General features: G+C 33.8%; 3 protein-coding genes across 3 annotated transcripts in view; 1 reads left to right on the forward strand and 2 right to left on the reverse strand.

The window, feature by feature from the left end:
- LOC129807120 (uncharacterized) overlaps positions 1–24,132 on the reverse strand; it is a 443,550-nt gene that overhangs the window by 32,133 nt on the left and 387,285 nt on the right. The gene's annotated exons all lie outside the window — the stretch shown is intronic.
- LOC129807122 (uncharacterized) lies at positions 13,910–14,467 on the forward strand. The gene is made up of 2 exons (XM_055856167.1): positions 13,910–14,110; positions 14,169–14,467. The coding sequence occupies exons 1-2, from the start codon at positions 14,065–14,067 to the stop codon at positions 14,465–14,467; spliced, it is 345 nt and encodes a 114-aa protein (XP_055712142.1). The 5' UTR covers positions 13,910–14,064.
- Positions 15,014–16,481, reverse strand: LOC129807119 (putative nuclease HARBI1). Its single transcript, XM_055856163.1, has 2 exons — positions 16,169–16,481; positions 15,014–16,096 (listed from the first exon to the last, which is right to left on the reverse strand). The coding sequence occupies exons 1-2, from the start codon at positions 16,237–16,239 to the stop codon at positions 15,055–15,057; spliced, it is 1,113 nt and encodes a 370-aa protein (XP_055712138.1). The 5' UTR covers positions 16,240–16,481; the 3' UTR covers positions 15,014–15,054.

Below are 24,132 nucleotides of genomic sequence, written 5' to 3' on the forward strand. Positions count from 1 at the left end.
CATAAATTACAATGCAATGGATAAAAGATTTTGGGCCTTTTGCCAATTCATGCGATCAAAGTGGCAGGTTTTAATAAGTTTGTGTCCATTGGTATAGAAGGAAATGGGTAACATTGGAATAGAAATGTCGAAATGTTAGAGGATGTAGTTTTAGGGTATCCTTTTCCTCTTTCTAACTCTTGTAGTACACAAATTGTTTTCCTACCATACACTCCTGGGGGGTTGGTGAACCCTTTTCATTTTGTGATGGTATACAATAAAGAAGGGGGAAAAATGGCTCAAACTAGCATTATAAAACCGCAATTCATCCACATCATGACGAATTTGGAGCTGAGTCCCTTTGAACTTGTGTGTATCGGACTCTGCAGGGGTTTTGCCGTTTCAAAGACGACATCTTTTGCCTTTTAACACAAAATAGTTATCTCGAAGTCCCATATGCTTAGCCGTATATACAGCAACATGCTCAACCACCCGCATTGCTAACGCGACAAACTTATGCTGAATACTTCCTCATAGTACCCCAAACTCTTTAAAACATTGGGGTCTAACCGCCCTCTGATACAACCTCACAATCTCCCTTCCGTTCCCTTGAACCCCCAGTGCCAGAAAATAAATCTTGCATAGGGATGAAAAACAGAAAAGTGGAAAATTTAAGTCCTTCTCCAAAGTCTATTATTGGGCCAAAACAAAAAATAAAACAGCAAAAGGGGCAAGGGAGTTGTTTTTATCGCTGAAACAGCCAAGGATATTGTCATATTTATAAGCACGTCGTTTCATGCGTCAAGCCATAGGGTGAATTGTGAAAAAAAAAACCATCCCTACTGTTTTGATATTGGTGAAAATGTTGCATCCTACACAATTCTGGATAGTGCTCTGTTGGACAAAATATGTCATGTGCACACATTTGTCCGTTGTTTTATTTAACACACATTTGATATGTATTTGCAAAATGAATAAAATACCACCAAATATGTCGTCTGGCTGTCAAATCCCTTGGAATATTTCATACAGCAGTCAGATGATCCCATTTCAATGGATCTATAATGGGCTATTTACTAAATAATAATTACTGTGTCACATTCAAGAGAGGTTAACCTTCATTCCATTACACAATAACCCAAATCAATTACTATTCAATTACTTAGTTTCAAAGTAAATCCAATATATATTGCATTGAATTTTTTTTTCATAACATGCTAATGGCGAAAATTCATAACGTATTACACATATCACATCAAAGGATCGAATTCGGATATATGTCAGAGTTATCCTAACAACACAAACGATAGGTCAAGTTAAAATTTAAAATGATTATACTCGTTGTGTAATTACAGGATAACGAAATACGGTGAGCATTTTCTTGTCAATGTGATTATGCCCTTAGCCGAGGCACTTTTGGAGAAACAAACACTGAGCCCAAACACAAGTAGATTATGATTCTCCAATAGTGTCTTGGATAAAAGGTAAATGGAACTCTATTTGCTCAAAAAGTCTTTGATGTTCGAAGAATTCAAATTCAATTTCGAATTTTCATAGTACATTTTCGAACAAGGTGGGGAAAATTTATCAAATATCACACTAAAATGCTGGCACAAGAGTTGCTCAGTGATTATGGAGTGATTAAATACTGGGGCAAGAACAGTAAACGTCGTTGTTCTGTTTTTTTTTTCTCACAACAATGTGAAGACCGACACATTTGAACACTCGAGCATTTCGAAATTCGAACAGGATGTACTTCAGCCACCTTGCGGAATTATCAAAAAGTAAGAAAGTCTCTTTTTTGGATCTTCAAATAGATTTTCGCATTTTTCAAGATCTACTTATGGATGGTAAGACTGACCATGTGAGCATACGCATTAGGGGGAGCTGCGGCTGCTTTGAGCTATGGGGCTAGATTGTTATACGACTTTTTCGCTTATTTCTAAATTAAGCTGGTTCTTACAATTATTTTATTTAGATCCACAATTATTTTGTCTATCCAAATTCGGTCTTAAGCCCAGTTTCCATTGGAAGTATGCAAAAAAATATCGTATAACAATGTAACCCCACGGCTCAAAGTAGCCCCACCTCACCCTATAGTTTAAATTTTGTTCTTTTGTGGAAGTCAGGTCTTCTAATTTGAAGGTCGTAAAGTCACTTCCCGTCTCTAAAATGGTACCGCAATATGTTGTTCGTACTAAGAGAGCGTCAGCTTTGCTCCTGGTTTGACCGAAGAATAGGGAGGATCAAGCTCCGGGTTCCTAGGCAACGGAGACTGAATACTTGGTTACCCCAAGGCCCAGGACATCACTTTTATTATGCTTAAAGACTCTATTAATCAACATATTTTTATTAAAAATTGATCGTTCTACGACTTTAACTAAAATAATTTCGCGTAATTTGGGAAATATGTATGCTAGTCAATAGGGGAGACCGGGGAGTTTGGGGACAGGGGTAGTGTGAGACAATGCGATTTTTCATTATTTTTTTAATTAATGGGATTTAACCACTACTCAATCGTAGGAAATATTCAGATGTATCTTGACTAAAAGAATGGATATCCTCAGTTTTATTGTTTTAATTCTATGAACACTTTTTAAAAATTGATAAAAATTGTATATTTTGACGTCTCAGTTTTCCTCTTTGTATTTTATATCAACTATATAATCAAAACTTTTTTATCTCATTAGGTAGCAGTGTAATCTGGGAACATATTTTTATAAAAGTTTCAGAGATTATACGCTCTTGTTTTTTACATAAAGGTTTTAAATACCAAAACTACCCGCGGGTATGTTTGGGATACCTGAAAGGGGATGAATGGGACGTTGATTTTCGACAAGATTGTAGGTGGCATGCAATTGTTTATTGTCAAAATGAAGAATAATGTTCAGTTTCTACTGAAATTCTCCCTCTTGTGCAAAGTTTATCAGTGGAGCAGATTTCTCTAACTACAGGGACAATAAACCATCAATGCCTTGGAAATCAATAATTCCTTCTCAGAGGATATTCGATCTTTGCCCAATCTCGTTAAAATTACTTTCTCGAGAATTTCTCGAACAATATCCTCTACAATTTTTACAAGTTCTCCAGAAAAGGCAAGGCGAGAACTAATTAAAAGAAATAAGGAGAAGAACAGGTACAATGCAGTTGTCGTAAAATCAAACAGGAATCCGCTAATGAGTTCAAAACTAAAAGTGTTAAGATAATCTACTCGCGTGAGGAATTTGATGATCATGATTGCAATATTTAGAATAAAAAAAGCAAAGGAAGGTAGATGAAAAGTTAAAAGAAAATACTTTAAATAATTGATTGACAATAAATGACTCTACTGTACTAATAAAATATATATCAATTTCTAAGTTTGAAAAAAAAGATGAAACATTTTTATTATTGCAAAATATGCGAGAAAAAATGTGTCCCATACTACCCCATATTGGGGAGGTTTGGGACAAAGCGTCAAGTTAAATGTTTTATCTTCTCCAAGAAAACTAATTTGTTTTCCAAGTTCTATCAAGTACTTTTTATAAAGTCAATTCCCATAAGTATCCTATAGACCGCATAAAATTATGATACGCTATCGTGATTTTTTGGAATAGTGTCTCAAAGTCAAAACATGAAATGTGTCCCAAACCTCCCCGGTTTTCCCTATATTTCCTTAAAGTTGCTTTTGTAAAAGTATTCAGAAAGAGCTAAAAAAAATATAGGAAAGTTAGGAAAGACCATCAGATTTCTGATTATTTTTATGTCGTGGAGAAAACTTTTTGAAAAACTCTAAAACTAACAACGGTTACATGTTTAAGTGCCTTGAAATTATTCTGTAAAAACGCTAATACAAGAATTTAGTTGAATTAATTGGTGATATCTGTCACTATAATTCTCAATAGAACCGACTGGGGTATTTGCACAAAATTTTAACTTTAGAAAATAACATTTTGGAGCAACGAAAAATTATCTACGGTTTGTTTTGTATATTTTTAGATAGCCAATACCGGAAAATAACTAATGGGACATAGATTCGATAAAGTTAAGCGCTCTAAAGTGCCCCACCTAAAGAAATTCTGCGTTTCGAAGAAAGTCTTATGTTGAATATTCAAGAAAAAAACTAATAGAGAACCAAGTCCCAATTCCCAAATATTGCAGTGGAAATTGCAATCCTCTTCAAAATTCGCAGTTTGATTGTAAACAACTATTTTTTTTCCAAATAGGGTTGATGTTGAATATTGATGAAGAAATAGTAATTCTCAAAATGCAATTATAAAAAATAAAATAAATTTTCACATAGGGTATCCTGTGGGAAATCAAATCTACACTGTCGTGTGAATCATGAGGGGTACGTTGGAATTACATTTTGTCTACCACCTCGTGTCAAATGTTATGACAAGAGAAAAAGGAGTGTAGAGATAGTCGCGAAAAAGAGTGGTAAACAACGTGTAGTGAAAACAAGCCATACGGGAAATCCAATTCATGGGGAAAAAATCTACAAAACTAAATTCAATCAGAACCGTTGACAGCCTCTCGATGACGGATTATGGAGAAGTGTTGAGGGACTAGCATATATTACGTGCGGTGGAGTTTTAGAAATTGTATGTTTATAATACTTTTTTTTGTTGTTGTTGTTGTTATTGTTTACACTCGATACACAATGCATAGTATAATTTCCATCCTCCCAGACGTTTTCTCCCCAATTTTCACTACGAGCCCTACACTCATCATCGAATTCATCCTCAATGGCGCGAGTTTTTGAGACACATTGACTAGTGAGCATGATTGATGATTTTTGCATTGATCGGAAAAACCCGGGAAATTTTGTGGGTGTGCCTCGCAAATATCAATCCCATTATTCGGGAGACACAAAGTGTCTCAAGTGGAAATGCACTCAACTTCTTTTCAGCACTTTCCCATACTACAATCCTCCTTCCCAAAGTGTACACATCAATTTTTCCCAAAATGTTATTATTGAGAAATTAATTCGACACCTCCTCCAGCAACATTTGTTTGGCCAATTGATCATGGCTGGAATTCAAATTGGGGAATTATATGAAATGTCAGAATATTGAATTGCATTTCACAGAGAAATGATTGAGCTGAAATATTGGTACATAGTACAACAAAGAGATATTTAGAAAATGTATACTTAATTTACATTCAAACCTTTATTGTGCTTAGGAATTTAAAGTTCGGCATTTCGTTATGTATTTTGTACGTAAGAAATATGTCACAGCCGGGTCTTGGTCAAAATTTCGAAAGCCAAAATCCCGAAAACCAAAATACCGAACGCCAAAATTCCGAAAGCCATAATCCCGAAAGGGCCAAAATCCTGAAAGCCAAAATCCCGAATTCTAAGATTGTACCCGCGCTTGCTGGAGGCAAAGGGGAATCTTCTGTGTCTTGGGAAATTATTCTAAACATTTTCCTCCATATAATTTCATCCCTATCAGGGTTTTGAACATTCGGGATTTTGGATTTCGGGATTTTGGATTTCGGGATTTTGGCCTTTTCGGGATTTTGGCGTTCGAGATTTTGGCCTTTTCGGAATTTGGCTTTCGGGATTTTGGCTGCCACTGGCTACAGCCATATCATTGGATTTAGTCTAATCATAAAATCTGCGTATATTAGGGTGTTTCAAAAGTAAAAAAAAAGCTTTTGGAGCTAATCTCAGGTATCTTTACATAATGTGAGAATGTTTTTCTTTGACAACCTTATGATCGGACTCTAACGGTCTTCTCTGTAGTGTAAAATCAGAAAATTGTTCTACATTGAGGATCGTTCAAGCTACATCTATAGCGTCCGATCATATGATCATATGATTGTCAAAGAAAAACTTATTTGTCTCATCTTGTAACACCCGGCTAGCGACCGATAAAAACCAATTTATAAATCATTCAAAAGATTCCACAAAATAAATTTAAGAGTAATAAAATTGATTTTCAGACAAAAATTACTTATCGGTTTATAACCGATTCACAACATTTCGCAAAATACCTTAAACTTTCTACCAATATACCTTGTACCTTATACTCTGATTTCGAACATATCATATTTATCCTACATTCCTTTAATGAATCTGTTCTAATATTTTCCGGAAATGTTTGACCTAATGACTAGCTTTGCTGTCAGATTCATTAAAGCAATATAGGAAAAATATGAAGTGTTTGAAGTAAGAGTATGTGCGAAAGACTTCCCTTATAAGGTTCGGTCAGTAAAATGGGAAATTTGGTCAGTAAAAGTTCAATTTTGTTAAACAAAAAGTAATTCTTTTGGTTAAAAATTTAAATGGTTTTTAAATCTTAACTGCTTAATTTTCCCTCCCCCCATAATATTCTAGATCAGACTGAGCAGATGACTGGTTATTAATACTCTTAATACTTAAAATGTCTTACAATTCACTTATATGTTATTCAGAAGGATCCCCAAAACCAGAAAAAAATACGTCTTGAAAATCTGTTTGAAGTCATCCCAACTCCCAACTGAAATTTCTTTATATAACAATTTCCTTTGAATATGGCTTTGGAGGAACTTAATGAATTATTCCCGATACTTAAGGTTCACTTCATGCAAGTTTATCACTAAAACACTGTATTTATCTTATATTTTCGTCACAAATAATATTAATTACGAGTAAATAATTTTAATATGAACAATTTTCTTCAAAAGACTACTTGTGTAACTGCAATAAAATTGAAATTAGTGAGCAATTTTAACATTTTAATTTGCTGAAATCAAATTTATTTGAGCAACCACATTTATGCTATTTTAACATTTTAAACAGGTTTTTCTAGACCAAGTATTAGGTTTTATAAATAAATAATAGCGGATCTATCAATTAAATTGGTTTTTAGTGGAAAATAACGCATAGGAACAAATCATCTGAAAATTAAATTAAATTTACAAATTGAAAAAAATCCTAGTGTGATAGCAGGGTAATACATAAATTTTGAAAAGTAATTTTGTGCAAATTGATAGTTTTCTGCAAAGAATCAAAGAAAAGCAAAACTCGAATTTTCGTTATTGTTTTTAGTTTGCCACATTTTCCATCATCTCTGCACAAACCTTGTAAAACTTTGAACATTTAAGAAGATTCACAAAGGATTTTCTCTGATAGAAATTTAAAGCTTCTAGGTTTATTATGTTGGATCGTATCATTTTTTTTTAATGTTTCGCATACGATACAGCAAATTTTGAATAAAATTAAGAAAGTAAAAAGCATTAAATAAAATTAAAAAATATATGAGTAGTGACAAATTATATTCAATCAGCAAAAAATCAATATGCGATCAAAAATTTTCATGCAAGTTTTGGTAAAGCAAAATTCAAAAGTTTTTCATTATACCTATTCACAACAATCACAGATAATTGTTGAAATTAGATCAATTATTGTTAATACTTAAATTTAAACCGACCTTTCCTTTAGAAACAACCAAAAATCTGAATTATTTTATTCTATATTATTTTTTTCAGAACGATTTTAGCTCATTAACAAACTCGAATATTGAGAATTATATTAAGTGGTCCTTAATACTATAATTAGGTTTTAATAAAAGTTTTGAACAGTCAATATATTCGGAAAATTAGTAGTAATTTTCCTGAATTGCTTAACTTTTCGAATGAGTACATCATTATCCCAATGCCTAGTCATTCCATGGAAGTCCTCTATTTTCAGCTCCATAGAAAATAGTCAATGAGATAATGAATCCTGACATAAATTGCACATAAATTTAGGAAAATGAATAATAATCTGTGAAAGAGTAATATTTTTTGACATTCACATTGACATTCATGTATATTTTTATAGAGCTAAAAAATATATCTCATAATTTTTGTCATGAAAATGCGCGACATCAAAGAGCATCATTTCCATTTGCAAATGTCCACAGACGATATTGGATTTTATCCCCTTTAGGCTTTTAATTAATGAAATTCATGGGATGAAAAACATTGAGAAAAAAATGTGGGTAACAACTGTATACCCTTTTGGACTTTTTCTGTCATGTCAGTGTATTTTTTACCCTCTCTTGTTATTGCATAACATTTGAGAAGTAGTATTTTCGGAGAGTGAAGGTTTTTTTTTGTGGAAGGTTGGCGCATTTAGTCCGTCAAACAGGGGATAACATCATGTGATTATAATTTGGTTGAGCTCCTGATGGATAAGAATCTTTCAAGATATTTCAACACCATAAAAACCAGGAAAATAGCGATGGTCGACGGAAAAATCTGTCAAATTCATCATATTTTACGGGAGTGAAGAAGTGGATCAAGGGATGTGGGGTGGTATTCATCAGGAGACGATTTATTTGTTTGTGTGGATTAGGCACTCTGTGGCATTTAATGATATCCAAACCCGAAAATTTCGTAAGCAAACATACAATTAGTGGGTGACGCAATACATAAATAATGAGGGAATATTTCCACATTAACCGGCTGATGGTGACACTTTGATGATTAACTGCCTTATTGATACATATCACAAGAGCAAAATATAGTCTTGGCAGCATTCAGTCCTATGGCTCAGTACATTATGTGAAGATATATTATATGGATCCAATTAAAATTCTTTAAATTAAACATCAGGAGAAAATTTCCAAGCCTTTCACTTCTGTGGGGCTTTCTGAACTGACATATTAATGAATAATTTTATGAGGCATCGCTGGGATTCTTTATTAATTGTTTTTATGTCAATTTGAACAGGAATTGTTATTTTGTAGTAACTCTATGTGTACTTTCTGTCAAGATTGTTGTGCGTTTTACTGATTTCTTATTGATCAGATTTAGTCTGAATTTTTTTTTTAAATGCATAAGATTTTTAGAAAAACTTTTATTTGTATAATTTTGTATGCAAGTGACAAAAAACATTGAGTAATACTTCAAATCAGGGGGTAAAAATATTTGGCACTCTCGAGTCACTTTGGTTCCTGATCAGCCAATGATTGATATAGATCAGTGCCCATTACCCGATCAATTATTTACACATATTCTACACGTTAATTCTACTCATTAAGCTTCTGGATTAAGCAACAGGTTACAAGTTTAAGCTTTGTGACAGATTCCACCAGACAGATGAAGGGGATATTACTAGAAAAGTCGGATAAGGATCAGAACTATCGAGTGAGGTCTAATCTTTTACATGATCGGCAAACCTGACCGAACTCTTCATGGGGGGCCCAATGTATCAGTGGCTCGATGACTGTGAGGTCTCGGGTTCGAGATTAGGCAGCTGCTGATTTTTCATCTGGTGTTTAGTCTCGATTTCATCCAGTGCATGAATGGAAAAGTAATGCAAATGCATTGACAATGAACCGCCTACAAAAGAGAGGTCGGTAGGAAAGTGTTATACAGTGATATAAAAGCGGTACTATGAACACACACAGAGCACTGTGACAGAGCAGGTTTACCGTCTTAGGGGTTTAGATAGAATAGGAGGTGCATAAAGGATCCAAATAAGTGGCCTGTGTGCAGCGGTTCCGAAAGCAATATAACCTACCCAAAGACAAATCTTAAAACCTTAATCTTAAGATACTCCTATAAAGGCGGTTCGTCACAGATATCACAGCCATATGATTAACAGAAGTTAAGGAGGGATACAGTCTAGTATTGTAGTAGAACTGTTGAGTCTAAAGAAGTTGGAAGGAGAAATGGCTTCTTGATGAAAACTCTCCTAAGCCAACGTTATCAATCACTGTTCGGTTGGGATGAATCCTCTGGGGGAAGCTCGTACCCTGAAACTTATAATATAAATCAGCTCCTCATCTGGCCTTGAACCGGGAAGCAGATCGATTAGAAGCTTTTGAGGAATGCATAATAAAAGCTTTGTTCCCGAGGTGCACTTCAGTATGTTCTAGTGTAAGGTCCGTTTTGTTCTACAATATGACAATAAGCTGTTCCTTATGGAGATAGGCTTATAGAAAATAACTTTGAAGAGTTATACCTGCACTGAGATCGAGTGAGGAACGTAGCTCTTCGTAAGGAGGTAAGAGTTGAGGAGTTGCTTCTTCGAGTTAAGAGATCACAACTTCGATGGAATGGTCATGTTCAAAGCATGAATGAAAAAAGATTCCACAAAAAAGCTATACAAGCCATTCTAAAGCGATCTCGACCTCGGGGCAAACCTAGGACGAGGTAGCTGAATCAAATTTAGGATTTTGACTTGGAGCCCCTTAGGATCGAACCCGAGCATTTTTTTATGTGGCAAAAGATCGACAAGCATGGGCTGTCAACCTTGATGTCATGGGTGCGCGACCACAATAGGGATAAGCGTTTGAAAATTTTGATGATGATGATATCTACACTTTTAAAGCCTTGTCTATTGGACAGTGACATATACGCTAAATCGGAAGTAATAGTGATTTCTTGCCCCCACTGTACTGGGGATCTCAGTGCCGCAATTGGCAAGAGCGTCGACTCTGACGGAGAGAAGTCCCTTAACCAGGATAATCAACTGGCTCCAAATTTTGAGTTATAAAAGCTCTGGCAACATCTACAGAAAGTGTCAGTAAAGCAGGGTTTTCAATGGAAAGTTACAACTTCCGTTGTAAACTCGACGTATTTGGGTAAATCAACACAGCTGACAGTATGTGAACATCAGAGAACTACCCATGGGTGCTGAAAGTCAAGGAGGCTTATTTTCAACTATCAAGATTGGTTCAGTAGAGACCCTTGACCACAAATACAAGCTCCTACTGTATAGGAGTACGATTCTTCCAGTTTTCACGTACTACTACTGAAACAAGGTTGGGTACTCAGCAAATTGCATTGCTAACTATTGGTTGCATACCATTTCCAGGCCCATTCAACGATGAAATGCATGAGCAATAGCGCAACCGAGAGATAACTGTCGTTAAGAAAAGGGACAGATAATCCTAACCGGCTTATGTAGGTGAGATTCTTAACGTGAGCTAACTCGGAGTGCATGAAAATTCGATTTAGAGCTGAAGTTGGGAGACGCCATTCAGTTATCTTGAATCAAATTCGTGAATTATACAAATTTTGTATTTAAACCAAAATATCAAGGATTTGGATGAACTGACAGAAAAGTGTTATATGGGTGAAATGTAGACCAGAATGTTCTCTATAATTTTTCCATAGAACATGATCTCATCGATTACTCAGAAGCCAAGATAAGCGAGGTTTTTTGTTTCTTAACTCGTTTTTTCATCCAGAGTTCCCCAAGTAGTCATTTGTTGAACTTCAACTATATCAAAGAATTGTTGTATTTTGCGGGACTTTCCATTTAAACCCCTATTTTAAGTGTCTTGGTGGAGTAGAGGCAGTCAAATTGGCATCTCAGTGATTTCAAAGCGTTATTACTGGAAAAATCAATTTTTTCACACTTAAACGGCAAAATCGGAGTGATAGCGTAGTCTGAGTGGAAAATGATGTATGGGCGAAATGTAGAGACAAATGTGCTCTACAATTATGTTGAAGTAATCATCAAAATCGGTTCAGCGACAGTCGAGATAATTGAGGTTATGTGATATTGAAATTGGTTTTTCGACTGTGGCGCCCCTGGTGTTGGTCCCACGAAATTCAAATATTCTAGAAAGTTGTAGTATTTGGTGAGATCTTTCGTTTAAGCCCTCATTCATCAAAATCGGTCACATAGAACCGGAGATATGATTTTTTGAATTTCGTGAACTTTGACCCCTCATATCTCCGGTTCTATTGAAACCACAGCGCGCATACGCACCATTTTGGAAACGTCCTAGACTGGACTACAACATACTAAAATTTCATTAACTTGCACAATGCCGTTTTTGAGAAAAGTGACTTTGAATTTCGATGAATTTTGACGCTATCACAGCGCCACCTATGGTGACTTTTTGAACTTCCATCTGAAAGTGCTCATCGAGACGAAACCAAAAAGGTAAAATTTAGGTCGCTATGTTAATTAGAACCGGAGATAGAGGCCGGTCAATGTTCGAACTTTGACCCCTTATAGCTCGGGTCAGGGGTTTTAGATCGACTTAAGGTTTTTTTTGTTTGATAGGTATAATCAACGGCTACAACATACTAAATTTTCAGCCCGATGCACAATGGAATTTTTGAGTTATTTAACTTTTAAGATTTAAAAATTTTCTTTTTAAAAAAAGCGCCCCTAGCGGTGGTTTTATGAACTTGCGATGTTAGAAGGGGAAGTGGAATTTCACGAGAGCTTTCCAAAAAGCCCTCACTTTTTAAATTCTGACATTTAGAACCGGAGTTATGGCCATTTTAAGAATTTTTTTTTGGACCCTTATAGCTCGGGTCAGGGGGGTCGGGGGACCTTAAGTTTGGTATTGATGGAAAGCTCTAAGGCCCAGCTATAACATACTAAAATTTGAGTCCGCTGAATGCCATAGGGGCGGAGCTATTGAGAAAACAAAAAAAGGGGGGTCTTCAAAATGGCGGAAGGAGGGGTGGGGGGTGGGGGGTCTATGCACCAAGTTGCAATTTTCACCCGATATATAACCTTTGCCGAAAATCGCAAGTCGATATCTTTTTTAGTTTAGGAGCTATTAAGCTCCAAAGAGCGGCCGGCCGGCCGGCCGGCCGGGAACGTAACTTAGCCACATATATATTCGGAATCAGGAAGTGGCGAAACACATTTTGGCCAAATTTGAGGTCGATCGGACGACATGAAATTTTGTTAGGATTATAGTAGGTGAGATTGTTAAGAATCTCACCTAATATACCTTAACAGGCTCTGGTAGACCGCTCATCTTGTTCGCAAAGATAAGGATGACCTAGCTTGGAAAATCTTTAAGGGTAGACTTTATTACTTCCAGGAGACGAAGTCAGTCATTGGTGATGATGATGACTCCTGGAGGGGAATTCTGTAACGCTCTGGCAATGCCATATGATAAATTGGGTTCGAATCTTAGGAGAGCTTTTCCGAAAATGCGATTCTGTAGCCGTGATATTGCCATTTCAGCTCACGTGGCATTGTCAGAAGTCACATATTTGAGATGTCTGGTAATTCAAATGGCAATGAATTTTGTTAAACAAATCAAACAAGACGTACTGTATTTTCATAAAATCATCAAGTAAAGGGATTTCATTAAAAATTCAATGAATTGCATTCTCGAACTCATATGATATGACAAAAAAAGCTCAAAAGACATTGTCAGGTTTCGAACTCACGCGTGATAATGTCACGAAAATTACAGAATTCCTTTCCTGGTCAGATCAAGACCAAAAATTGGTTGTAGCACTGGTTAAGTAAGTAAGCAATGTTGATTTCTTGACAACCCGAGTAATGTACTTTACAGATTCCCATTGAAAAAGATAAAAAAGTTGACAGTCGGGCCGGGGTCGCACCGCCCAAGAGCCGAACTGTGTTACCAACAAATTGCAAAACGGACTCCCTTTGAACATGTTCCTGACGTAGATATTAATAGAAAAAACATGAAAGTTTGAACTAAATGAATTGTTGCTTTAAGTAAATAATAGAATAGTAAATTGATTTATCAGCTATCAGTACTCATCCGTGAATGCACATCTAAAATTATTTCCAAATTCCAATCTTAAATAATTTGTCTTAAATTTCCAATTCATAAGAATTTTTAAAAATTTTAATTTCAAAATTGAAAGTTGTACTTAATTATATGATATAGGGTGGTATGCACAGTAGCCAGCTGATTTATTAGGCTTATTAATTAATTAATCAGAAAACCTATGCACAGACACAGAAAATGACACTTGAAAGCTCTGTTAAGTTCTGTTTCGAATTAATCAGTGTGTTTACTGTGTCCACCGCTAGAGATCAGAACAGGCGCATAGAGGATGTGAAAATTTTGACGACCAGCTGATTCATATAATGAAGGGTTCCTAAATTTAAAAAATTATTGCCATTTCTGAATTATTGAAATAATATTTTCTGTAAATTTTCACTGTTTTTTGATTATAAAATATTATAAATCTTCATTTTGAATCACAAGCTATTATTTTTTTCATTGATATCGCTAAGAAATTGTAAATATTGTGCAAAAGGATTAGAACATTTGTTTTACCAAACATGTGAACCCCGGAGAATTTTGTGCACTGACATTTGGCCGCGAGATAATGTGAATTAATATCAATATTTCCGGATTTATGTGCTAATTCGTCTCTAAAATGGCTCTAATGCAGGAAAATGAGTTTCTATCACTTGATGTGGAGGGTAAGTCATTGCCAAGTACAGGCAAACTAAAATTATGCAATATTTTTTTACGAAACAGAGCAGGAAGCTGAAAACCAACCTAAAAGACTGAAGACCAGAGAGAAGCGTACCAAACTCAGCCAGCGCGATATTTTCATTAGTTTTGTGGAGCAAAATCCGGAAGTACTAGACAATAATGATGCAGCATATGCAAAAAAATGGAAAATTCTGGCAAGTAAACTTAATACGATTGAGCCGAAGAAGAGTACCAGTGCGTGGATAAAGAACCTCAAAGAATGGGAGTACTCCCTCAAATCCAAATACAATAAAGCGAAAAAAACTCCCGGGTGGCAACAGAAATGTCCAATTTTGAGATGAGGGCTCTAGCAGCCTTTGGAATCATACGTTTGAAAGGAAATTCAGAACTTTCAAACCTATTTTTTCCTGAAACAATTTCCACATCGACACCTACCACAAGGATTTTGAGCACACAGTCAGGTGCAAATTCTTCACTAGCCTCTCCAGATGAATCCTTTTTAGGTGAAGTTGGTTGTTGCACGTCTCTAGAAATGGAGGATTTTGTTAATCAACATGACAAAGAATCACTCCCACAGAAGACAAAATCATTTGATATTCCTGTGGAATCCTTGGAGCAGGTAATTCCACCGAAAAAGAAGTCTCGATCTTTGCTACGTGATCCTGATATGGCAGAGATTCTGAATGTTCTTTCTGACCAAAATAAAGTCAACCAGAAAAATGCTCAAATTGCTGAGAAGAACGCTGAGAGCTTTGCTACCATCGCTAATTCTCTTAAGGATATGGTGGGTTTCTTTATCGCTGGAAATCGCCAAACACAAAATAAAGAATAATATTTTTGTATTACTTTCTGATATCAAAAAATACAGTACAAATGAATTCATGTGATTACAAGTTATTGAAATATATTGAAGCGATTCAAATGAATTCTATTGATGAAGTCTTGGGTGAAGTGTTTGTGCGTAGTCATTTCGGATGTTTCGAGCCATTTGTAGTAAATCTTCATCTTCTTCAATGGCAAACTCCACTGATTGATCTTCCAAGTCTTCCACATCGTTCAGTGGAAAATTGTTTAATTTTAAGAAGTTGTACAGGATCACACAGCCATATATTATATTCCCAGCTTTTGTCGGATGATAATAAAGGGTTCGCGTTTTAGACAAACATTTAAAGCTTCCCTTTAAAACACCAAAAGCTTGTTCAATGCATTTTCTAGCCTGTTTATGTTTCATATTATAAAAACTTTGAAAATCCTCATGAGGCTCTATATATGGCGTTAGCAACCAGGGTTCTGTTGGATAGCCACAATCAGCCAGTAAGAATAGTGGATTATTTAAATCAAAATTTTGCTGTAAATATTCACGAACAGGAGACATCACCCATATGGAACTATCATGAACAGCTCCAGGATATCGAGCATTTACACTTGTAAAAATCAGGTCAGATGTGCAACAAGCTTCCACGTTAATACTATAATATTTTTTACGATTCCGGTAATGACGAGGATGATGCTCTATATCAGAACTCCAAGGCTTTGAAATTGCCACATGTGTACAATCAAGCGTTCCCAGGATGTTTGGAACGCCAAATTTATCAAGAAATCCTCTCTGAACTATATTTTTCCCTTCGTCTGTTGATGGAAATGAAATGTACTTTCGAGCCAAGTGCTGCACAATTAGATTAGTAATTTTTGATAGATTTCGAGAGACAGAAGATTGGCTTGTATTAAGAGTATTACAGTCGCCAACTACTCCCTGGAAACTACCATTCGCGTAAAAGTACAGAGTAGATAAAACCCTTATGTAGAAAGGAATATCTTCTTCAATTCCTTCGTCGAAAGGACTCAACTCATCCACCAAATCTTTTGCCAAAGCACGCGGAAATCTGTATTTCCTTCGAAATGTGTTTTCTGGAAGGACAAATGCATTGTTTTTGTCTCGAAGTTCTCGCAGTCTCCGGAGAGTTCTCGTTCTGCAAAAGATAAATTAATTGTACAAATTTTACTACATTTTTTAAAAGAATTTTTTAATATATTTTTCTCACCGAGCATCCTGGGCTTTCCTTTTTCGCAAAAGCACCAACAGCAGAAATACACAAATTGTACTTTGAGGCATGATTTCCAACACTTAATTTGACAATAATGTGTAACAACCTCCTCTCGAGGAGCATGTTTATAAATCAAAAATTCCATTAGTTAATAAAATGTCAAGTTCTGTGCATCGGAACACTTATTAATTTGAAATTAAGCTTTTAACGGCCATTTTAATAAGTAACTTATTTATAAATTAGTAAGCTGGTTACTGTGCATAGGTTTTCTTATTTATTAACAAATTAATAAATCAACTGGTTACTGTGCATACCCCCCATAGGTACATTATTATCTATTATTAGAAACTGTCATGGTTTAAATTTAGAGTGGGTTTAAATTGAGATGATTTGTTGATTACATATTTTCCTGCGTAAAATCATCATTTGTCTCCTATTGAGGACTTGAATGTGGGTGAATTCTCTGGAAAATGTCTCTATTTTCATCCTCAAAGACCTTCATCGGCTCAGTTCTTGGCACTGGGTGCCGTCACCCTATTTGTAATGCAATAAATTCTTATAAAGTGAACATTTTTCAATGAATACATTCGCATAAATAGATATTTATACACAAATAAAACTCTGCATGAATTGATACACTCCTAATTCAAAGTACACAATCAGTAGGGAATCGAAGAAGGGGTAGGGGGTTAACATATATAAGCAAAAAGGAAGTATTTTATCGCCATCTCACTGTGTAGTACTCATGGCATTTATTTGGATGAATTTTATTCACGTATAGAGATTTATTTATATGCCTCTCCTCGCCTCTCTTAATACACAAAATCATTCCCTGTGCTACATAGCAATAAATAGCAGAGTGAATCAGTGAATGACACTCTTTTGGATCTCTGTATATAAATACTGTTTTATTAAGGGGTGGTAAAATGGTGCAAAAGCACCACGAAAAATTCAACCTTCTTTATCTATGCATGACAGACTCTAATTCATCCACTCGATTTATGTAAATTACAATCATGTCTAATCTTAAATTCAGAGCGTGAACAGTTTTTTGGTCTAATAAGGTGATATTGAAAATTTTGTGCAAACTCCGCCACGGACTATGTCCGTAAATAATTACTTCATTATCATTCAAAAGCACCTCGCAGTATTTCCATTTCGTGCCCACTTTTCCCATTTTCGAGGTGAATAAGTTGTTTTCTTCAAAGAATTTATTTAAATTTACATCCGAATACTTTTATTTCTTCCCGCTAAACCTTCTACTTTTAAAAGCATATCTTAGATAAATCTCAACGGGGGTATAGAAAGTTACAAATCTCAGGATTTGTTGCATTAAATTCTCTGGATTATTTGTCACACTGGAACTGTTAAAAAAGGTATATGGCAGAATACACAGAAAAAATTTTAGAACGAATTGTATTTTTTTGGATTCCAAATTCTAATTTCAGTAATATTTTGGGTTATTGATTCTGTCATATTGTTTAGTATTTTTTGAATTGAATTTTGTAAATGAATAAAACAAAAAAAAATAAAATTAATTTTAACAAAAATAAAATCAAACCTTGGCTCCTGTGGCGGATACAAGGAGTTGCAAAGATGCAATTCTGCTTCTACCCCAAAGAGGCCCCCTGAACAATTTTTGAAAAAAATATTTTGAATATTTTTTTTTAGTGCATAAGACACTTAATTTTATATATTTTACTCCCTATAATATTGCAAGTTCTAAAGTTCGATTTACTATTCGATTCTAATAACACTAAACAAATGTATAGCTACACACAGAAAAATGGAAAATTCTTAAACGGAAATACCCAGGAATTTAATTTCAAATCCCATCTAATGAATGCCAATGCCCTAATTCTAAATTCTTGATTATTTAGTTTTAGTTGCAATTTGCAAATCGGTAGACATTTTTCATTTTCCAGCTAATGTTGAACTTAAGTTCCCGCGATCTCTTAACTTGAAAGAGCTAGGGATTCTAGCCCATTTCTTTCGCTTAGAGTTTCTAAACTTAAACGCCTCGGGGATTCACGTCTAATTTAAGTTAGCAGGATCTTATATATTCTTAAATTTAGAGTCAAAATTTTCTGTGTGTAACGGGGGCAGGGAGGGGCCATTGAAGCTTCCACACGATATTCAAAAAATTAAAAACAGTAGTGTAAAATCAAAAATAATTCAATGACATTGAGATTTAGCTCACCTTAAGAACATTTTCACACAAGGTCGTAATAGTGTTTTGAAATATCTTTTCATGGACTTATGACCTTCCCAAAAACCCCAAAATCTTTTAATTTGAATTCAAAATCGATGAAATATATTAAAAAAATTTAAAAAGTATAATTTTAAAAATTTTCAAAATGTGCTTTTCTTAAAAGAAGCTACAATGTTGTCTTGGAAGAGGTTTTTGGAGTCATAAAGAGCTTGTTTTATTCTGCTTTTAATAAGCACACTTAGAAATCACATTCATTTTCTTTATCGGGGTCTCCACACAAGAAAAGTTCATTTTGGAAATATTTATATGTTTTAGAGATTTTTTACTGGAAGTGTTCTCGTCTTTGCAAATAAATTTGAGATCACAAAAAACGAAGCACAAATGGATTTATGGTGAATCCTGAATGAGTTTTAAATAAAAAGAAAATCTAATGCTGGTTATTTGCTTCTGAAAAACTATTTCAAGTTTATGTGCTACCTGAAACACTTAAAACCGTCAAAATCGGATTAAAATTAGATTTAGTCTAAAAGCTTTTTTGGTCTAAGAATATCGTTTTGAGACATTATTCTCAGAAGCTTAAAATGCAATTTTGTAAAAAAAGAGCAAAAGCTATTTATTTCCATGAGAACGTTTTAATACTCTTTTGTCTAAAAATCCGTCAAAATCGGAGCAGAAATTGAATAAAAAAAACAGAGCTTTCTATAAAAAAGAATTCCTTTATTAGTGGATTTAGTTTTCCTAAAGGTCTTTAGAAAGCATTTTATTGATATTGAAACAAACTCAAATTCGTAAAAATTAGAGTTATTTTTCCAAATTTTCGAGAAAGCTCTTCATTGCGTTCGTAAAAAAGTTTCTTTTGGAGATAATCCTGCAATTTGACCACTCCTCTTATTAAAGTCTTTCCTAACCTCGACATTAAAATAGAATTTCTTATTAATCCTAAATAATGGAAAATTCAATCTATGTATATACAATTTTTTATTCACAATTTTGTTTTTGATATCCTGGGCCCTCCTTAAGCAATTGCTGACTAGGTCTTTCACTTTGTATCCGCCATTGCTAGGATACAAAGTGAAAAATAGTCCGAAAACTTAGTTTTAATTTTGGGACACCGGTGTCTCATTCGTCCCTAAAAGGTTAAATGACAAACAATTCACTAGAACTAAAGAACTACATAAGACTAATACCAAAGGTGGGGTAAGAGACATAAAAAATACACTACGACTCTTCTAAAGTGTCTGTAGTTGTTTAAGGTTACGATTTTTTGTAATTACTGCTCGAACAAAAATATTAACAAAAATATTTTAATTAAAGTTTTGGATTTAATCTGAAATTTTATATATACTTTTTCAGTAATGTCTAAATATTTTATGCACCGACGTTATTGGAGTCGTAGTGTATGTCTTTTATGAACTATTTTAATAGGATGGTATGTATTTCGAGAACAAGAACAGATTTTGACATTTTTCCTTTTTTGTCTAATTAGGTACTTTTTTCAGCATTCTTGATCAAGTTATTTGAGTTAAAATGAAAAGCGAGCACTCATCTAAATAGAAAGAAAAAAACTCCACAACGGGTGATTCTTTTAGTTATCTTTGCGATTTTACAAATGTTTCTCTGGTATTTAATTTATCAATTTCAAGAAATTAGTGATTATTTATTCAATAAAACCTGTAAATTTAACTATATCACGGAAAATATATAAAAAGTATAAATAGGGTAAGTGTACCAAATTCAGGCCAGCATACAATTCCGACCACTTTTTTGTATCTTAAATTTCCATTAATTTTTAGTTTTTGCATACTCAAGAGATTATACAATGCAAAAAATAACAAAAAATGTCGCTTCGATGAATGAGATAATGTGAAAAAGACTTTGGATGATTTCCGGAAGGGCAAAGAACTATGAGAATGTAGGTGGCCGAAATAGGGCACCAAAACTATTTCCACATTTTTATTTATTTTAAAAAGTATTCAGAATGACTTTAGAGAAAATGAAAACAATAAACTGTCTGCAAAGTTCCAAGCAACGCTCTTTAAGGAGAAGGAATGAAAAAAAAATCAATTTGTATTAAGAATATTACATTTCAAATTTGAGACTTTGGCACTTGCATGCAACTATGCCGAAATTTGGCACACTTACCCTATATATTAAAGTAAGGCTTTTGACTAACATTCAACACATTTTTTAAGAGTAATGACTGGAAAGCTCGATCTACTGTTAAAATTTAAGACAGCTTAAGTATGCATCAAATTGCAATGAAAGCTCTCAAGGATCCTAAAGACCTAAAAGTTCTCCTTTGCGTTCAACTGCCGGGAGAAAGTGTTGTAAAATCATTAAACGTGAAATGAGTAAAATAGTGGAGGAACATCACGGAGAATAATTAGTGAAGATTTTATGTATGTTCAGCGGGAATGTTTACAATGCAAAATAGATGTAAGTACAGCAGTTAATCTCCATATACACACACACAGAAATGTGAAGAATTTCTCATAAATAATTTACTCTGTGTGAAGAAAGTTTTACCGAAGAACTTTTCTATACCAACAGCTATGTAGGATTTTAAGGGTTAAATTAAATACCATTTACTAAGATAAAATCGAGACTAGTGCAAATAATATTTAATTTTTCCCATAAATCATATTTTATTTGTAATACCTGGTGGAAATGGAAATAAACCATATGAAAATCTTCTTACTAATCCCTCTTGCGAAATCCAAACAATTTACATACGCTTGAAACTTGCTAAATGCTGAGATGTGAATGAAAATTAAATAAATAATTTAGTGTAAATTTTCTGTTATGATATCAACAATCCTTTCTCACTGTTCAACTTGGTCGAGGGATGAATAATTTTAAATCTTTGCTTGTTCTTGGATATCCATAAATAAATTAAGAAGGTTGTGATACACTTGGTCGTATCAGTTATTGGTGACACATTCATGAAATAGTAATGCGAAATGATTCAGAATTTGACAATAACCTAAAATTTGTAAAAATTGCATTAAAAAAATCAAAAGTTAAAATTAAAGAAAATTACTATTCACATTGCATAAGCTATTACCAATATAAAAACTTCAACTTTATATTATTCTGATGGTCTATTATGCCCATTCTTCAATCTTAAGCAAACAATGTTAAACAATAATTTATAATCTTTATGACCAACGCACAATAACTTTTGTTTGTAAACATGTTTTTAAAATTTTCCATGAGAATGAGCGAGATAACTAGATCTAGATCTCACTCATTCTCATTGAAATATCAAAAACATGTTTACTAAACAAAAATTATTCTGCGCTGGGCATTATTTTGTAAACTATTGAATAGATTTGAGTCTAAATAATATTTTAAAACAGTCATTGATAGACCTACAATAGAATAATGCACATATAATACTATTAGATTAAAAAAAAAATTACGACAATTTTTCAACAGAGCATTATGGAGTTTTAAATATTTAATTCAAAGGAAGTGAAGAGGAGTTGTTGTAAAAAAAATTTAAAATGGAAGAACGCTGCTTAAAATTTACAAATAGTACTAAATAGATATTGAAAAAAAAATTGACCACGGGGATATTAGCTCAATCCGAGGGTAATTTTAAAGATATTTTAGTATTAATTGAAAAAAATACAAAGGTGTGATTTTAAAGAAATTATAACAAAAGTAATGCAGATCCTTTCATGAAATGTTCCACCCATAAGCTTAAATAGTCGCATGCTTTTTGAAATAATCTTAAGATGATTTTCAATTTTAAGGGCCTATAAATTTTACTGTAGACTACAACCCCTTAGAAATAAGCCCATGCGGAGGGCTAATGTACATATAAGGAAGGACTGCACGGGGAAATAGGAAGCCGCTTGGTTCACCTCAACCACTAAACCAAACTTTGCCACAAATAGACATTCTTCGTAGCCAAGTGGTTGAGTTGAGATTTATGCCCTCTACACACAAAATACCCTTTACTTGCCACAGATAGGATACAGTGGTCGTCTTAAGTTTGGGATCAATATTCGTGTGTAAATAGCGGATAGGAGGACGATTGCTTTTATCTAGAAATATCGAAGACTATTCTTTATGCTTCGAGCTGCACAGAGAGAACCATAATAATAAGAAATAATGATTTTGAGTTATGAATGTTTCGGTTGCTCACTTCCCCATCCATGGATTCAAATTTTGGTAGAATTTTGGAATTTGGTCCTTTCTTTACTTTCTGTTACCGATCGAGAGCCGAAAGTCGTTGTAATCTAAGGGCCTCGATAGACCTGAGGATTAGCCGAGAGACGGCTTAGCATAATTATATTCGAAATAATTATTTAAAAACATTTCCATAATTTTCCACTAAGTCATCTCTCGGCTTAAGTCATAAGGGACTTGACAGACTTGAGGATTAGGCGAGAGACGGCTTAGCGTAATTATTTTAGCAATAATGGTTAAACTAAATTTCCATCATTTTCCACTAAGTCATCTCTCGGCTTAAGTTGTGAGTGTGTCTAGGGCATAAGTGTGTCTAGAGCATAAAGCCGTTGTAACGTATTTTTATTTATTTTTTATTAGGGGTCCATCTGGAAGATGATTGCCTCTTTATTTTTATTCTCAACTTTATTTATTCGCTATTTAATCGATTTTGTTTTATCAATTATAGTTAAATGGTTTTAGATATTATCTTGGAAACTTTGAAAGGACTTTCAATTCTGAACTTTTCGTCCAAAGTATAGATTTTCTATTTTATAAACTTTAAAACGTGTTATTTCAACTAACAATTTAATTTAAAATATTTAACAGTCATTGTTATAATAATTTTTGCAATGCAACAAGGCAAAAATTACCTAAATAATAAATTATATTTAAATTTAATAAATTTAAAATAAATTTCTTAAATTTAACTAGCGTTTTTTTAAATTATGTTATACTTTAGTAATTAATCGTAAATCTGTACGTTTTTGAAAAAAAAAATTAACAGATTATTAGTCAACGGATGTTTTAAGAATTGAAAAATCCTATATTATATGAAAAGAATGTTTAATGAATCTAGATAAATTCGCACAAGAGACTTTATTGGGCTATGACCATTTCTTTTTGTGGTTATCATGTCCATAATTTAGATAAAGTTTTGCTTCGGATCACATAAGTGAGAATTATATTAAAAATTAAATTTTAATAAAACTTAAAATTTTATGAGAACGACAGATTACCCCACCCATTCTACCCCACTTTGATATCTTTGCATAACTATCATTATATTTTTTTACTTACATTTATTAATTTTATATAATAGTTAACTTATTTATTACAACCATAATGATGCTCGCACGCCTTATCTAGGTAATAAACTTTAATAATTTAAGTACTGGTTACTGTTCCGTTACATAAAACTGTACTGACTTGCTGTTTGTAAAGTTAGACAAGAACTTAGAGATATTCTTCACTAATCAAGTTCGTTAATTTACGGTTTTGCAGCTATGGAACAAAACTAAACCAATAATACGAAATAGGATAATCCGATACAAATTTTCAGTATTCCATTCATAACAAAATCTAATTAAATAAAAGCTAATTTTACAAAGTTTGATATGAAATTCACTAAATCAAAAGTTTATGTACGGTATAAAATCGGTGGCGTACGATTCTTTACGACTTTGAAATTGTTGGAAAAGGATTAAATAAATTTTGACGAAAATTTCTCATATTTGTGGGAGCTTTAAAATTATTTTCTTTTAGAAATGCTTTTTCGAATTACATTCATTTG

The sequence above is a fragment of the Phlebotomus papatasi genome, chromosome 3, assembly GCF_024763615.1.
Source record: "Phlebotomus papatasi isolate M1 chromosome 3, Ppap_2.1, whole genome shotgun sequence".
NCBI classification, from domain to species: domain Eukaryota; kingdom Metazoa; phylum Arthropoda; class Insecta; order Diptera; family Psychodidae; genus Phlebotomus; species Phlebotomus papatasi.

Excerpts from the sequence above, each read along its gene's own strand:
- LOC129807122 (XM_055856167.1), top strand. The coding sequence starts at position 14,065 with ATGGCTCTAATGCAGGAAAATGAGTTTCTATCACTTGATGTGGAGG. Across the intron at positions 14,111-14,168 it reads TCTATCACTTGATGTGGAGG|AGCAGGAAGCTGAAAACCAA; the intron begins GTAAGTCATTGC and ends TTTACGAAACAG.
- LOC129807119 (XM_055856163.1), bottom strand. The coding sequence starts at position 16,239 with ATGCCTCAAAGTACAATTTGTGTATTTCTGCTGTTGGTGCTTTTGCGA. Across the intron at positions 16,097-16,168 it reads AGGAAAGCCCAGGATGCTCG|AACGAGAACTCTCCGGAGAC; the intron begins GTGAGAAAAATA and ends TATCTTTTGCAG.